The sequence below is a fragment of the Rhinopithecus roxellana genome, chromosome 5 (assembly GCF_007565055.1).
Source record: "Rhinopithecus roxellana isolate Shanxi Qingling chromosome 5, ASM756505v1, whole genome shotgun sequence".
Lineage (NCBI taxonomy): Eukaryota > Metazoa > Chordata > Mammalia > Primates > Cercopithecidae > Rhinopithecus > Rhinopithecus roxellana.
In genome coordinates, this window is record NC_044553.1 from 86,106,188 (window position 1) to 86,125,178 (window position 18,991).

The window sequence follows — 18,991 nt, forward strand, 5'->3', positions numbered from 1 at the left end:
CGAGTTTCACCATGTTGGCCAGGCTGGTCTCAAAATCCTGACCTCAAGTGATCCACTGCCTCGGCCTCCCAAAGGGCTAGGATTATAGGCATGAGCCACCACACCCGGCCTTGTATGGTTGCTTTGAAGACTAAATGAGTTAACATATGCTTAAAAGAGTTCCTTGCACATAGTAATTGCTATATGTGTTAGTTTTTATTATTGACTGTTTATTATTAGAATCGACAATTTTGAGAGGTAGGTAGGCATCAGCTAATTTAGCAGATGAGAAAACAGATTTGAACAGGTCAACTTGCCTTAAGTTTCATAGTTAGTAAGTAGTAGCACTAATATTTAAATTTAGGAATCTGACTCTGTAGTGTAAGCCTTTTCCACTATACCATATTGCATGCCAACATGTTTATACAAAGATATGACATGGGACCTATTTCATAAAATTAGGATGAGCTCCTTAAAATGGGATCAAATATAACCATCAAAGCTGACCATAGAGGAATGGAACATTTTAATAAATTCAGTTTTAAATACTTCAAGTATAAGGGTTTCTAGTATTCTGCTTTATAAGCAGCATAGAACAATTTTAAGATAGTCAAAATCCTAGTTCAATATGATTAATTTTAGCCTTACCATGTATAACAGATATTTTATTTTACTCAAAACAAAATCAAATTTTCTATCAAAAACAAATGATTAAATATGGTGTTTTTCGCTATGCTTCTGTAGGAGAGTGTTTTCTGACTGTTAAAATGGCCAATATTAACTTTTAGGTGAGTTATTAAATGTAAAATCTCACTATCTTTCACAGGAGTAACAAACTGAAAATCATTAACATGTTGTTAGTAACTTAGCTCAATTTTTTCTTCTTCCCAGTGCTTAAACAGTGTTCTTATTTTTGAAGCATTACAATATAAGAAAAATGACTAATGACTGCATAAAATAATACCTGTCTTATAGTAAGCAAACACTCAAAATTATGACACACATACGTTTCAACAAATTGATTATAAAACAATTTTTATAACTTTCTTTAATTTGTATTAGAAAACTGACATTTTCATGAAAAAAATCTAATAACCTCAGTGAAAAAAATTTGTAGAAAAGCTTAGATATTTATCTGCCCCAAAGAAACCTGAAAGTAGTCTATAAACAGAATATGCCTTCTAAAATTCAGAGTCTTTTCCTAGGTCAGGTTTCTTTGGTACCATTTTGTAGTATTTTCCCTCTTTCAGCATTGGTCACTTTGTCTGATGCCTCTTCACTTCCATAATGAAACAGTTATAAGAACCCTTTTAAATAAATATTCCTTATGTCAAATTTATAGTTTCCTGGTATTTTTGCTATTTCTTCTTTTGTTTGATTATTTCATAATCATCAATTATATCAGCATACTTTTTTATGAGGCATTTCTAAGAATGTCAGTTTAAAACTATTTTTTGTCAGTTTAAAATTATTTTTAAGAGTGAGATTTTACTTAATGTATAACAAATTCATTTTATTAATTTTTAAAGTACAGAATTCTATATATTACTTAGAATAAGGGATATTTTATTTTTGTTATGCTATATTGTCTGTTGAGACAATGGGGCAATACACTTCAATAAGGCAGAAAAGCATTTTTTCTTTGCTCCATCTAAAATTAAAAATATAAGGAAGGAAACCTAACATTATTCGGATTACTAAAGAACCAAAGGTAAAAGTCAGAAAATTAAAAAATGTGAGTAAAGATGACTTGTTGTCATCCAACAGGCCAGGGGTGGACAGGCTTTTCTGCAAAGCATCAGATGATAAATATGTCAGGCTTTATAGGCTATATGATCTTGTTTACAACTTCTCAACTCTGCTATTTTAGCCATAGACAATACATAAATAAGTATAGCTTTGTTCCAATAAATCTTCATTTATAGACCCTAGAATTCAAATTCCAAATAATTTTTCACCTCACAAATATTACTCTCCTTTTGATTTTTTCACCCATTTAAAAATGTAAAATCTATTCTTAGCTTCCTGGACATGCAAAAAAACAGGTGACAGGCTGGATTTGGCTTGTGGGCCACATTGCTTACTCCTGTGAAAGTCTCACCCATTTATTAACTTCAGTACCAAGCATGGCACTGAACACATATTGAGGATTAAAAACAAAAGCTTCACGAATGAGCAAGTGGATGAGACTTTCATGTATGCTAGGCTTTTATTTAACTCTTTTACCTATGATCAAAATCATATATTAGCATACAACTCTTAATTCAATACAGCTTAGTGCTCTAAAAGTACTGAAAGTTATTTTGTGCCTTTTAAATATTTAACAGTTTAACATTTTCTAATTTACTATATTATCAAACACTTTTAAAATAAGTATAGAGATATTCTTTTGTTAATATTTCTTAATCTTTTAGCTCTTCTAGAATTTATGCATTTATGTCTAAAGGGCCCTCACTTCACCTTGCTTATATGTCTATAACTAAACTTTTATTTTTTAAGAATGATAAAAGATCCTTTATGTAATAATACCTTTTTTGGACATACATTGCTTTGAAGTAATAATGGGACATAAAGGGATAATACTTTGTATAGAAATGAGTTTTACGATCTGTGGAACTTTATAATTACTAATATTTCACTAGTCACAATGAATTATCCAACCTTTATCAGATCAGAAAAAAATGCAATCTGGCCAGGCACGGTGGTTCATGCCTGTAATCTCAGCACTTGGGGAGGCTCAAGTGGGCAGATCACTTGAGGTCAGCAGTTTGAGACCATCCTGGCCAATGTGGTGAAACCCTGTCTCTACTAAAAATATAAAAATTAGCTGGGCTTGGTGGTGCATGTCTGTAATTCCAGCTACTCAGGAGGCTGAGACACGAGAATTGCTTGAACCTGGAAGGTGGAGGTTGCAGTGAGCTGAGATCATGCCACTGCACTCCAGCCTGGGTGACAGAGTGAGACTCTGTCTCAAAAAAAAAAAAAAAGAAAAGAAAAGAAAAAAAGCAAGCAATCTATTATTAAAAACCAATTTTTATTATCAAAACACAATTCTAAAAAGTTGATGAGTGAGAATTGTCATGATTTTTATATGTAAGTTTTGATAGCATCTCATATTTAGAGGCAGGCAGAAGGCTAGAAGGCATGCAAGTATCAGATGAACCATATTCTATGACGCAGGGCCTAAAAATATTAACAAATTCATAATTTAGGAAAATCAATTCTGATAGCCCTATTCCTATAAAATATATAAAAAAGAAGATAAATTTTACTATACTTGATATTCTACTCTCATTTTTAATAGACCTAGAGGGAAATCTGTTGATTAAATTTTTCATTTTGTCTAGAGTTCATACCCACTGACAAAATCTTTGGATTTTTTTTTTCATTCATCGTATTCATCATTTTCATCCTTCATTTTTTTTTCTTACAACACACACATCCCACAAACAATTTTCCTTTGTGCTTTACAGATTAAGCTAATTACTGACAATTATCGACTATAAAACATTAGGATTTTAAGGGAGAAGTTTTACATTGTTTTACTTTTATCAAATTAGTATTTGTGCTTTCTACCAATAACTTCTGACCTCATTAAAAAATATTTGCAATCCTGATGTATATAATATAGGTAAATGTGTCTAGAAACAGCTTCTTCTTTTTAGATACAACTATCAAAACAGACAAGCTACTATGTAATTCAGGTACAGAATTATACTTCTAAATTCCTATCTGATACGTCAATATTATATGTTAGATATTATAAGAACTGCAACTACTCTAGGGTGTAAAGTAAAAGGAAAATTAGTAGAATTACTTTTTAGTAGGCCTATATTGATTTTATGTTTGCTTATTTATTATTTATTTTATTGGTATTATTTAATAGCTTATGAGTGCTACAAACTTTTGCCATATTCATATCATATGTATTTATATATACATATAAAATATGAAGTGAACCTATTAAAGATCAAGTTATTCACAATCAGGTAAATTGCTTCTTTTCAAAAATAGATATTAGAGAAGACATATTTATGTATATTTTAAATCCATTTAAGAAATCCCTAATATAATTTTACCTATGTAGCTGCTATAGGTATATATGAATATAAGAGCACCTCAATAGTTTTCAAATAACTGAAAAACTTTAAGAATAAAATACTGCTCAATTTCTGAATAATGAAATATACAATACCATGGAAACAGACACTTGTGAACTAGTAGTACCAAAAAAGAAAAGAGAGAAAACCCAGATACTAGAACAGCAGAAATTCAAGATTTGTGATTTATATAATATAGAGATGGAAGAGATCAAATATGAAGCTTACCCTATCAAAATTAAGACATAAGTTAATAAGATTCTAAAGATTTCATGGACATACCTTAAATCAAGTAAAAGGCTATAGTTGCCTATTTGGTATTACATACAAAAAACAAAAACTATCAAATGTGTCCATTTGGTAGTTACATAAGTTACATAGCAACAAATAAAAAAATTTAACTCTTATAAATTAACTCTTACATAAAATACCAGGAATAGTTCTCATTGAACAGTCACAGCCACCTTGGTAAATAGGTGCTTTTATTTCCCTTGCTTTATAAAAAACTAAGGCAAAGAGTGGTTAAATGACTAGTCTCAATAGAGGTATAGGAGAAAAATACATTTGGTCTTTGTTCTTGATTCCTGACTTATTATAGAACTCATAAAACCCTTGGGAATTTCCTGAGTGATAGGAGTAGAGAGTGCCTTTTGTTATTCCTAACAAACCCTCTGCACCCCCCTCCCGCCCCCCCCTCCTTTTTTTGAGACAGGATCTCCCTCTGTCACCCAGGCTGGAGTGCAATAGTGTGACCTCTGCTCGCCACAACCTCTACTCTCAGGTTCAAGTGATTCTCATGCCTCAGCTACCGGAGTAGCTGGGATTACAGGTGTGTGCCACCACACCTGGCTAATTCTTTGTGTTTTTAGTAAAGACGTGGTCTCCACTTTGTTGGCCAGGCTTGTCTTGAACTCCTGGCCTGAACTGATCCACCCGGCTGGGCCTCTCAAAGTGCTGGGATTACAGGCGTGAGCCCCTGTGCCAGGACCAAACCTCTTCAGATCACACCTGAGTTTATGCTAATGAGATTACTTAGGGTGCCTGCCTAGATAGCCTCAGGATGGGGCTGGTCTGGTCATTGGACAGTCTAAGTTGTTAGAGCATTGGAATTTTCAGTTCCACCCACTGAGGGTGGGGTTAGAGATTGAGCTCCATAAAATCTCTTGAACAATGGGATTCAGAGAGCTTCCAGAGTGATGAACTCATCAAGGTGCTGGAGGGGTGCTAAATACTGAGAGGGGGTGGAACCTCCTTGCCCCTATACGTTGCCCTGTGCATCTCTTGCATTTGGCTATTCCTAAATTGTATCCTTTATAGTAAACTGGTAAGCATAAGTAAAGTGTTTCCAGGAGTTTTTGGACCTATTCTAGCAAATTAGTGAATCTGAAAATGGGGGGTTATGGGAACCAGCTGACTTTGTAGTCAAGTAGGACAGAATTTTGAGTAGCCTGGGGATCTGGTACTTGCCACTGGCATGTGACGTGAAGGCAATCTTGTGGACTGAGCCCTTAAATCTGCGGAGTCCAGTACTAATTCCTGGTAGGTAGTGTCAGAACTTAATTGAAATAAAAAGAAGGACATCTGATATCTGTTGAAGTTGAAGAATTGGCTGGTTCGAGTAAAAAAACCCACATGGCATCAGAAGTGTGAGTAAAAACACTCCATCTATGGTCACCTTGTTGATAAGTAGCAGAGCCAGAATTCAAAGGTTTGAATTTTCAGCCTAGCATTTTGTATTAACTGGAAGCCCCATAGGATACAAAACATTTTGTGATGTAAATTATTTCCCCACAATGAATTATCCAAGGAATTAAAAATAATACTGTTATTTGGTTATGAATGAATTTTCTGGTGAAATTTTTTCTATTGTTCTGTTATGAAAAAATATGAAAATATCAAACCATCACACAAAAAATAGGCATATGTAAATCCAAAGTGATTTACTAAAACACTTAAGACAGCACCCAAACTCCAAAAATCCATATCTTAACGTAAGTAGTCAATGTTCTTACAAAGAAACAAAACATAAGCACACCTCTGCAGGAGATGGCTTCCTTCCCAATTGTACTTTTTCAGTTAGTCATAGCATAAAAGAAATGTAAAACTTGGCCAAAGAACCATTAACTATAGAAGCCAGAAGCTAAATAAATTGTGTAAGGATGACTTCATTTATGCAGTTGAAGTTAACCTCTCAATACAACTTGATTTTGATTGTTTTGAAAACCAAAACTATTTTATTTAAAACCCTAATTATAATAATATCAAAAGTTTATGTACCATGGTTTTTATATAGAGGAATAGAAAAAAAAATACTTCTTAAAATTGCATTTTCATATAGTAGAGCAGCAGTTCTCAAAGTCTGAAAGTATGGTCTATGGTCCAAGAACAACAACATCTACATCACCTGGGGCCTTGTTAGAAATACAGATTCTCAAGACCCATTGCAGCTTTACTGAATCAGAAACTCTAGGGGTGGGGGGTCAAGCAATTTGTGTTTTAATAAGTCCTCTAGTTGATTTTGATGCAGGCTAAAGTTTGAAAATCACTGTACTATTATAAGAAGGCCAGTAATTATTTAATAGATGCAGAGCAAAAGTATCTTGTGGTATGTTAATAAGGTAATAGATACAATAGTGTACTGATTTGAAATAGAAAGACATAGTAAATATTAAGTTGAAATTGATCCAAGAAACACATTTGGTTGGGGGTTTGAGGACGTAAAGGAAACTGTCACAAGTGGTAATGTAATTTTATGTATGGCTCTGAGGTGACAACTGTGGTTTATGGTTTCCTTAAAGAAAAAATACACCCCCCTTCCATATTAGTTAATAGTGCTTATTCTTCATTCTTTCCCTAATTTTTCTTTCTATATATAAACAAGTTGAAGATGATTCTTGTGTTCTTAAGCCTAGATATTAATTCTACTTTTGGGCTCATTAAATTCTGCATTTAAATGCTGTTCACATTTAGAATTGTGGAAAATATATCCCTTTTCAACAAAAGTATTGTAAAATCAGTATATTCTATTGCAGTCATCTTAGTGTAATTTTAGACAAATGACAAGGGTACCTAAAGAAAAGTATTATATTGACAAAGCACATCAGACCAGATGCCATGCTAACCATCAGAATTCTGCTATCACTTCCTTTGAAAATGTGCCTAAAATTAGGCTGACATCAAGCAAATGACAGATTACCTCTGGATCAGTTTAATCGTCCTCATATTGTATCATTTCTAGTTTAAGCCCAAAGAAAAAAAGTCAAGAAACATTTTTCACAATTCATCCACAGCAAAATTTTCACATTATTAGAACTACAAGTTATTTGTTATGCCTAGCAAAGTTATAAAAATAATATAAATATAGTAAAAAGGATTTAAAAAAACATGATTAGTTTAATCCTTGAATATGAAAAGGCATGTACATCTCACCTCTGGAGTGACATCTCGTGGTGCAAACCCTGTTCCTCCAGTTGTTAATATCAAATTAAGTTCCTTTTCATCACACCAATCTATCAGGGTTTCCTGAAAGAAAATAATAGTATAGTCATGTGCAGAAGAACTTGCCCGCTTGCTCAAAACATCCCAGTCCTCGGACACTTTATATTCAGCGAGGAAACACAGATTCTTTTCAACAGTCAGTAAGAAAATTTTTAAGCACAATTCATGGAACAGTTTCACTCTTGATCAAAAGGCACTGAAATTTTGAGTACTTACTTTATTAATTATAGAAAATGAGGATGCAAGTATCACATTCTTGAAAGTAAATAAAACATAAGAAAAACCATAAATAAAGAGCTTATAATTAATGGCATCTGAAGTTCTTTTTAGCCATTCAAAAGACACTACTATGACAGTTATAGAGATTAGAATTACATGTCATAAAATTCTGGAGCTGGCAGGCTCTTTAGCTGATGTGCCTCTTTATTTTCTAATGAGCAACTGAAGTACAATGTGCTTAAATAATTTACAAAGTTACACACCTAGTTTGTAACAAAGTGAACTAGGATCTCTATCTGCTGACTTCTCCTATTCTTGCTAATTCTATCAACCCATCCTACATTTTAGCCATTTGCTAAAAAGGGCAATTAAGTGCTCATTAAATTATAATCATATACTTGCATTGGTATTATATTGTTTCATCACGTTTTTACAATTCAGAGTCAAAATTTAAAAATATAATTCATCATTTAATTGCCAATAACTTGTGTGAAATACAAATAGCAGGCTGATACTGAGATGTACAATACAGTGCCCTCAGTTCTCAAATTCATCAGTGACACAAAATGTAGGATGATTATTTAGAATAAATCCAAGACCTAAAAAATGATTTTTTTCCCTTTCTTTGCAGATTTGTGTTTTATTCTGATATCATAGAAATGCAGAGCTCAGAGCTCCAAATAAAGGAAACTTTTCTGTGCAATGATTAATGAATGGCAACAAACTATTTTTTAAAAACATAAATTGTAGATAACTGAGTGCCCATCTAAAGAATTTTGATCCCTGATATAGTTGTAATTTTGTTCTGAGAAAGTCCCTCAAAAATCAATGATTATTGTAATAAAGGTGCTTATAAAGTGGTTTCATAAACCAAAGTTAAAACTTCAATTGTCTGTGCTTCATTTTAAAAAGTAGAAAAGCTTAAATACTCACTCTTGTAAATAGCTCTCTATTCTTTCCGGTATATATATATATATATATAAAACAGCTGGGAGCAGTGACTCATGCCTGTAATCCCAGCACTTTGGGAGGTCGAGGCGGGTGGATCACGTAAGGTCAGGAGTTCGAGATCAGCCTGGCCAACATGGTGAAACCCCGTCTCTACTAAAAACACAAAAATTGGCCAGGCATGGTGGAGCACGCCTGTACTTCCAGCTACTCAGGAGACTGAGGCAAGAGAATCACTTGAATCTGGGAGGCAGAGTTTGCAGTAAGCTGAGATCGCGTCACTGAACTCCAGCCTGAGTGACAGAGTGAGACTCTCTCTCAGGAAAACAATAAACAAAAAACAAAACCACGGTTGACACCACAACTCAGCAATGTGTAGATTAACCGTCTTTGTTTTCCGACTGATGTATCCTAGAACACCTTAGATCTCTTTGTAACATTCCTAAGTACTTCCATTATGGAAGTGAAATGCCTGTGCCACAGTTTTCTCACCTCTGATGGCAATCCATTTATATCAGATCTTGATAAAAAGTGATATGAAATCCAAGTTGCATCAACAAAATATCTAAACACCAAAATGTTTATATCAAATACCAACTTTCAGTATTAATATTAAGAGGGTATTCAAACTTTCAAATTTTAAGATGCTAATAAAGATAGTAAAAATGGTCCCTTTATACTGAAGAATGCTCCTGTTTTGCCTCAGGTAATACTTCCTTATAAGATAATTCATCTGTCGACTAAGTAAAAATTTATGAAGTATCTACCATGTATTAAGTGTTAAAAGTTAAAAATAAGAGGAACACTGACTCAGATTTCAAAGAGCTAATAGTCAAGTAATGGTTCTCAACCTTGAGTGCACAATGGAATTAACTGCGGAAATTAAAAAATACTTGGGTCTCACCTCTTTGGTATAGCTTGGGCACTGGGATTTTTAAAAGCTTCCCAGGTAATTCTAAAATGTAGCCAGCAACTGAAAACTACTAGTCTAAGAAGACAATCTGTTCAATTACTTAAGGGTAAATTTCACAGATAGTTGGGTAGGCCCACAAAGAATTCACACAGTTTAAAATCAGTTTTTGGCCGGGCACGGTGGCTCACGCCTGTAATCCCAGCACTTTGGGAGGCCGAGGTGGGTGGATCACAAGGTCAGGAGTTCGAGGCTAGCCAGGCCAAGATGGTGAAACCCTGTCTCTACTAAAAATACAAAAATTAGCCAGGCATGGTGGCAGGTGCCTGTAATCCCAGCTACTTGGGAGGCTGAGGCAAGAGAATCGCTTGAACCAGGGAGGCAGAGGTTGCAGTGAGCCGAGAATGTGCCACTGTACTCTAGCCTGGGTGACAAAGCAAGACTCCATCTCAAAACAAACAAACAAAAATCAGTTTTACCACAGTAATATTACTAAAGTTTTTCTATTTCCAGGATGGATAACCGATAACACTTAATGTATAGATTTGTTTCACTTGAATAACATTTGTTATCTTGAGAGCAGTTAAGAATCTATTCAAGCATTTGGGAGGTAATATTTTGTTGGCCAAAGTAGCTAATGTTATGTATGGCAGATTTCATGTGAGCAAAAGTTTTAGTAAGGCTTTTAGATTTTAAGACAAAATAGAAATCCTATAATTCAGTCACTTGTTTTTCAAAACAAAAGAATTCTTCCTCACCCACCAGTATAGAATTCCAGTTTTCCAGGGCCGTAGCTGTCATGCATCTGATTCATTAATTCATTTAACAAGAAAATATTTCAGGGCAAACTTTTATTCAGGTACTTCCTTAGAGAACAGCAATGCAAAAAGATAAATAAGGCAGTGTCTCTAGTCTCAAGGATTCAGTCAAGTGGAGGAGCTCTTTGTCTATAGTTTTCTAGAATCTTGTTACTAAAAGTATGATCTGAGAACTGACACCAGTGGTGTTATGGAATTAGAAATACACAATTTGAAGTTCCATACAAGATCTACTGAATCAGAAGGTGCATTTTAAGAAAGATACCTCAAGGTGATGTATGTATACATATTAAACTGAACTATGTGCCACATTAGATACTGAGTGTTTTTTCTATCATGTTAAAAAAGCAGTTTATCTTAGCTATTTACTGTACCAATTTATTAAATTTATCTCAGTAATTTATCTTAGCTTACTTAGAAAGCAATTTATCTTGCCATATTTGTTTCTGTACCTGTTAGATCCACTGTATTCTGAGAAAACTTTAATATTCAGCTGCCTATACCAAATAAGGGGTCATTGAAGATTTTTTTCATGAAAGCAACTTATGAAAAATCCCTCTGCATCTGTTGCAAAAGTGAGGCTGAGGACATTGTTTATTTTAGTGATTAACTTTTCCTTATGTGGAGAATATGTCTTTAAAAAATTATTGCCTTGCATTTCTAGTATTCCATTCCATTCATCTTCAGTAGAACAAAGGTGTATCACAAAAATCCCCCTCTTAATATCTCATAAAATCAACATAAAAGAGGAAAAACCTCCACAAGCAACAATCAAATAAGCAAATGACAGAGCTTCGTAAGTCTCAAAAGTTGGATGGTTAAGGACAGAAACAAAAGATCTTTGAGACTCATAATTCATCATTGTGAGGCTCCTAATGCTACTCTGGACTCCACAGAGGTCATAATGGTGAATTCTCGAAATCTTACAAATTCTCATGAATACCTCTAAATTTACAGAGATACAAACTAAAAGAGACTCCATATCTTTTTCTTATTGTAAGCAGCTTCCATAAGAAACATGCAATGGAGGGCTGATCACATTCAAGATGAAGGTTCTAGAAACGAATGCACACTGAATTGAAAAACTAATCTTAAACTTGATGACACTCCCCACATAATCATGAGCTAAACCCTTATCTAGGAAGAAAAATTCTAGCACTGGACATTAATAAAATTTCAGAAGAGCAGAGTATTCCAACAAAGACTATATGTTGTCTCTGGTCTTGCTTCCCCTATTTTTTTTTCTGTACAAGTTCCAGATCTGATACAGTCTGGGCTTTTTGTTTTTCTTCCTACATCTCTGCAATAAGTTTGAAATAAGCACTAATTTGAGGATGGGATATTGTTTTATCAGTTTTTTTTTCTGAAAAATCATATAATAAACAGAAATTTGAAGGAGAGGGTAGGTGGGAAGAAAGGTAATAGTGCAAATACCCTTATCTTTCATAGCAAGATTCAACCAATCGTGTCTAAGGTTTAAAATATAGTTAACATTTGACTGTAACCTATTAATGATTTTCCTATTTTTTAAAATTTAGAGGGATTTCAGCATATATCTCTTATAATAAAAAAGTTATTTCAAAGTCAATAGGCTCTTTTACTCAGTTCCCTTTTCTTCTGTTTAAATGCAAATAGATGCTACTATATATTAGCTTCAGAAAATTATCCTAATTGTTTATATAGCTATGCCTTTCACTCATTTAAATATCCATACATTCTTCTAGCTACATAATAGTCATTGAAGGATGATGGAATGTTTTATAAACAATGTTAATATTGATTACTCTTGGGTAGTTAAATTTGAAGTATATTTTATTTTTTTACTCCTTTTTTACATTTTTGCCTTGTTTGAATTCTTTGTCATTTGTATGCTCATTCAAAAATAAAGGGATTTCAATAGCCAACGTGGTCCTAAGGAAAAAAACAAAGCTGGAGGTATCCTGCTACTTGACTTCAAACTATACTATAGGGCTACAGTAACCAAAATAGCATGGTATTGGTACAAAAAGACACTGGACCAATGGAACAGAATAGAGAACCCTGAAATAAGACCACACACCTACAACTGTCTGATCTTTGACAAACCTGACAAAAACAAGCAATAGGGACAGAATAGAGAACCCAGAAATAAGACGACACACCTACAACTCTCTGATCTTTGACAAATGTGACAAAAACAAGCAACAACCTATTCAATAAAAGGTTCTGGGAGAACTGGTTAGCCATATGCAGAAAATTGAAACTGGACCCCTTCCTTACATCATATACAAAAATTAACTTAAAATGGATTAAAGACTTAAATATAAAACCCAAAACTATAAACACCCTGGAAGACAACCTAGGCAATACCATTTAGGACATAGGCATGGGCAAAGAATTCATGACAGAGACACTAAAAGCAATTGCAACAAAAGCAAAAATTGACAAGTGGGATTTAATTAAACTAAAGAGCTTCTGTACAGCAAAAGAAACTATCGAAAAAGTAAACAGACAACCTACAGAATGGGAAATAATTTTTTGCCCACTATGCATCTGACAAAGGTCTGATATCCAGCATTTGCAAGGAACTTAAATAAATTTACAAGAAAAAAATCATAAAAAAGTGGGAAAAGGACATGAACAGACACTTCTCAAAAGAAGATATACATGTGTCCCATAAGAATATGAACAAAAGCTCAACATCATTGATTAGCAAAATGCAAATCAAAACAACGAGATATCATCTCATGCAAGTCAGAATGACTATTACTAAAAAGTCAAATAATAACAGATGCTGGTAAGGTTGTGGAGAAAAAGGGACACTTTTACACTGTTGGTGGGAGTGTAAATTAGTTCAACTATTATGGAAGACAGTGTCGCGATTCCTCAAAGACCTACAGACAGAAATACCATTCGACTCAGAAATCCCATTACTGAGTATATACCCAAATGATTGTAAATCATTATATTATAAAGACTCATGCATATGTACATTCATTTCAGCACTATTCACAATAGCAAAGACATGGAAACAACCAAAATGCCCATCAATGACAGACTGGATAAAGAAAATGTGGTACCCATATACCATGCAATACTATGCAGCCACAGAAAACAATGAGATCATGTTCTTTGCAGGGACACGGATGGAGCTACATCCCATTATCCTTAGCAAACTAATGCAGGAACAGAAAACCAAATACCACATGTTCTGACTTAGAAGTGAAAGCTAAATGATGAGAACACATGGGGGAACAACACACACTGGGACATGTTGAAGAGTGGAGGGTGAGAGGAGGGAAAGAAGCAGGAAATATAACTAATGGGTACTAGGCTTAATACCTGGTGATGAAATAATCTGTACAACCAACCCTCATGACATATGTTTACCTGTGTAACAAACTTACACATTCTACACATGTACCCCTAAACTTCAATTTAAAGTTAAAAAAAAGAGGGATTATAAACATTTATTCATTCTTCATTCTGATACTTAGTGCTCATGGTCAATAAGTTTAGAGACAAATTTTATACTTAATAATTACACATATACTACTGTGGTAAATTAAATACGGTTATACAGTCATTGTAAATCCTCCTGTCAGGAGGTGGGGTCTATTTCCACAACCCTTGCCAACTGGACTGGATTTCTGACTTGATTTGATCAATGGAATGGGGCAATAAGTTATGGTGTGGCAGTTCTGAAGCCTAGGTCTCAAAAGGTTTTCATTCTTCTGTCTTCACTCTTTGGTAAACTTCTACTACCATGTCAGGAAGGCTGGGCTGGAAAATGGAATGATGGGTGACCATTTGGAGAGAAGGGTCTAGTGGAATAGCCAGCACCAAGGTCCCACGCATCTGAGTGAGGCTTAGATTCTTCAGACCCAACTGAGCTGACATTATTTCAGCTACATGAGTGACCTTAGACTCATGTGGCTGAAATAATGAGACCAGAAGAAGATATTCCCACTCAAAAAGCCCAGACTTGTGAAAAATAACAAATCACTATATGTGTTAAAGCCACCAAATTTTGTGATGGTTTTTAATGTAACAATACAATATAAAAACAACTACTTTCACAGTTAACATTTTGGCATCCTCTTCTTTTTCTGACTATTTCCAATTTGTATTTCATTAATGATAAGTTTATCTTTTATAAAAAGCTTCAGAATAGTTCTAAAGGTAAGCTTGATGTGTTATATTTAAACAAATTGGCAGAAAGTCTTAAGAATATGATTATATGTTAATTTTCAGTTTAAGAAACATGCAAATACCTAGTATGTGCAACAAATATGCCTAGAATGTGCCATAAATATATATATATATACCCACATACAAACACACATATGTATTATTTTAAAAACCATGACAAATGTGCTTGATGTTACAGATGTCAGAGATATGAACAAATTAATATAACATAATAGATTAGTGTATTATGGTGTTATTAGAGATGGTATACTTAAGAAAACTGTTTCAGAAATACATGTATTTATAAACAGATAATGTTTTCTTTACATTTACATTATTTAACAATAATAAAAAACATCATTATAGAAATTTTTAGCAAAATTACTTTTGCCAAAGAGTAAACAACTCATCAAAGAGAAAGACAGGGACAGTAATAGAGCTAAGAGAGAGTAAGTTTACTAAGTCATCATTCTTTGTATCTATCTGGAACCTTATACTCATCCATAATAATAGACTTTTTTTTGGTCTCAATCTCTTTGAGTTCAGCTTTGATTTTGGTTATTTCTTGTCTTCCGCTAGCTTTGGGATTTGTTTGGTCTTGGTTCTCTAGTTCTTTTAGTTGTGATGTTAGATTGTTAACTGGAGATCTTTCTAACTTTTTGATGTGGGCATTTAGTGCTATAAATTTCCCTCTTTTTTTTTTTTTATTTTTTATTTTGAGACAGAGTCTTGCTCTGTCACCCACACTGGAGTGCAGTGGTGCGATCTTGGCTCACTGCAAGCTCTGCCTCCCAGGTTCACGCCATTCTCCTGCCTCATCCTCCCGAGTAGCTGGGACTACAGGCACCTGCCACCACGTCCGCCTAATTTTTGTTGTATTTTTAGTAGACACGGGGTTTCACCGTCTTAGCCAGGATACTCTCGATCTCCTGACCTGTGATCGCCTGCCTCGGCCTCCCAAAGTGCTGGGATTACAGGCGTGAGCCACCGTGCCTGGCCTAAATTTCCCTCTTAACACTGCCTTATCTGTGTCTCAGAGATTCTGGTATGTTGTATTTTTGTTCTCATTAGTTTCAAAGAACTTAGTGATTTTTGCCTTAATTTCATTATTTACCAAACAGTCATTCAGGAGCAGGTTATTCAGTTTCCACGCAATTGTACAGTTGTGAGTAAATTTCTCCATCTTGATTTCTAATTTGATTGCACTATGGTCCTAGAGATTGTTTGTTATGATTTCAGTTCTTTTGTATTTCCTCAAGAGTGTTTTACTTCTGATGATGTGATCAATGTTAGGGTATATGCCATGTGACAATAAGAAGAACACTGTTGTGTGGAGAGTTCTTTAGATATCTATCAGGTCCATTTGACTCAGGGCTGAGTTCAGGACCTGAATATTTGTTAATTTTCTTTCTCAGTGATCTGTCTAATATTGTCAGTGGGGTGTTAAAGACTTCCACTATTAATGTGTGGGAGTCTAAGTGTTTTTGAAGGTCCCTAAGAACCTGCTTTATGAATGTGGGTGCTCCTGTGTTGGTGCATATATATTTAGGAGACTTAGATCTTCTTGTTGATTTGAACCTTTTACCATTACGTAATGCCCTTCTTTGTCTTTTATAACCTTTGTTGGTTTAAAGTCTCTTTTGTCATAAAGGAGAACTGCAACCCTTATCTTTTTCTGTATTCCATTTGCTTGGTAGATTTGTTTCCATCCCTTTATTTTGAACCAATGTGTGCCATTGTATGTGAGATGGGTCTCTTGAGGACAGCGTATCAATGGGTCTTGGTTCTTTATCCAGCTTGCCACTCTGTGTTTTTAATTGGGGCATTTAGCCCATTTACATTTAAGGTTAGTATTGATATGTGTGGATTTGATCCTGTCATCATGATGTTAGCTGGTTACTTTGCAGACATATGTGGTTGCTTTGTAGTGTCACTGATCCGTGCACTTCAATGTGTTTTTGTAGTGGCTGTTAATGGTCTTTCCTTTCCACATTTAGTGCTTCCTTCAGGAACTCTTATAAGGTAGGTCTGGTAGTAACAAATTTCCTTAGCATTTGCTTGTCTGAAAAGGATCTTGCTTCTCCTTTGCTTATAAAGTTTAGTTTGGGCAGATATGAAATTCTGGGTTGGAATTCCTTTTAAAAATACTGAATACTGGGCCCCAGTCTTTTCTAGCTTGTAGGGTTTCAGCTGAGACGTCTGCTGTTAGTTGGATGGGCTTCACTTTGGAGGTGACCTGACCTTTCACTCTAGCTGCCTTTAACATGTTTTCTTTCATTTTTACTTGGGAGAATCTGATGGTTACCTGTCTTGGGGATGATCTTCATGTGAAGTATCTTACTGGAGTTCTCTGCATTTCCTGAATTTGAATGTTGGCCTCTCTAGCTAGGTTGGGGAAGTTCTCATGGATGATACCTGAAACATGTTTTCCAAGTTGGTTTCATTATCCCCATCTCTTTCAGAGACACCAATCAGTTGCAGATTCAATCTCTTTACATAATCCTATATTTCTTGGAAGTTTTGTTCATTCCTTTTCATGCCTTTTTTTCCTTTCTATCCTTGTCTGCCTGTTTTATTTCAGAAAGCCAGCCTTTAAGCTCTGAGATTCTTTCCTCAGCTTGGTCTGTTCTGCTATTAATAATTGTGATTGCATTATGAACTTCCTGCAGTGTGTTTTTCAGCTCTATCAGGTTGGTTATGTTCTTTTCCGTACTGGCTATTTTGTCTGTCAACTCCTGCCATGTTTTATCATGATTTTTACCTTCTTTACACTGGGTTTCAACATACTCCTGTAGCTCAATGATCTTCATTTCTACCCATATTCTGAATTCTATTTTTATCATTTCAGCCATCTGAGCCTTGTTCTGAACCCTTGCTGGAGAGACGGTGTGGTCATCTGGAAGAAAGAAGGCACTCTAGCTTTTTGAGTTTTCAGCATTCTTGCACTGATTCTTTCTCACTTTTGTGGGCTTATCTATCTTCAATCTTTGAGGTTGCTGACCTTTGGATATTTTTTCTTTTATCCTATTTGATAACCTTGAGGGTTTGATTATGGTATAAGATGGATTCATCTGACTGGAAGAATCCAATCTTGTTTTTGGAATATTTTTGGAGGCCAATGCTCAGCTCCCAACTCCTGGACTGTGTGCTCTAACTCTGGGATATTTGCATTGGGCCCCAATTTTGACCTCTTTGAGGTAGAGTCCATTGTGCTGGGGGTTCTGAGGTGCAGCATCTGCAGAAGAGTGCTAACAGATGCAGGGGTGCCTGCCTCCCTACAGGTGTTCACCATAGTGGTGGAGGTCACACAGCTGTTGGGGGATAGGGGGCCCCTACTGGAGACTGTGCTGTTGCAATGGAGGTAGTGTTGGCTTGAGGGCGGGGTGCTGGCCAGCACAGATCTGGGTGCCTTCTCTGTGACCCTCAAATGAGTGACTGCTCAGGGTGTGGGATGATCCACAGTTCTTTGTGCAATGTTAGTACAAGGGCTGGGTGCTGACAGGAGTGAGACTTGCCAGCTCTGTGCTTGCCAAGGGTGTCTGCAATGATGGTCAGTGAGGGAAGGGGGCAGACTGTGCTCCTCTGTGCTGGCTGGGCAGGTAAAGCAAAAGCCACCTGTGCAGACATGCATCAGCAAACTGATGTGGGGAGTACCATGGGTCTGAGAAAGCTGCACAGGCTGGGGAGGGAGTATGCAGGCTGGTGCGTGGCCATAGGGATGCCTCGTTGAAGCTCTCTACCGGTCAGGCATGGTCCATCAGTGCTGAAGTTATGGCGTGGGCACCCAGGGACCTCAACACTACCCTGCCAGCAGGCATGGCCAGGCTAGGGCCCCAGGATATGCCAGCAGACCAAGGGGTGCTCAGGTCAGACCAGCCCTGTCTGCTGTGCAAGACTGCCCTTGACAGATAAGGTCCAACAGTTCCCCTAGGACTAAAGTTACTTAGGGGAGCAAGCCAAGTCTAGGGGGATGGCTGTCCCTGGCCATGCTCCACTACAGTTACTTCTGCACCAAACCCTCTGGGCTCCACATCAGCTGGCTTGCTGCCCTTAAGATTTCTCTAAGTAACTCTCCCTGCCACCTCATGTGTCTGTGGTGGTTGAGGGGTCCCCTCTTGCTGGGGTTCCAGAGGCCCATGGTGAGAGTGGGTTGCTCCTTTCCAGTTCAACTCACCCATGCTTCTGGAGTTGTTGTAGTTCAAAAATGAGTCCTGGTGCACAGAAGCCTATGCAGCATTTCCAGCTTTCTCTTCCTTTAGTCCAGCTTCTGTGTCTTCTCTCAGTCCACTCTTGATGCCTTCCCTGTAAAGATCTGTTAAAAGCATGCCTGTTGTCTCAGTACATCCGTG

General features: G+C 35.9%; 1 protein-coding gene across 2 annotated transcripts in view; it reads right to left on the reverse strand.

The window, feature by feature from the left end:
* Window positions 1-18,991, reverse strand: part of GPHN (gephyrin) — a 736,692-nt gene that overhangs the window by 361,217 nt on the left and 356,484 nt on the right. For both annotated transcript variants that reach the window (XM_030930981.1, XM_030930980.1), the window contains exon 4: window positions 7,509-7,601. In XM_030930981.1, the coding sequence (XP_030786841.1) occupies window positions 7,509-7,601 (93 nt within the window). The remainder of the gene's footprint in view (window positions 1-7,508; window positions 7,602-18,991) is intronic.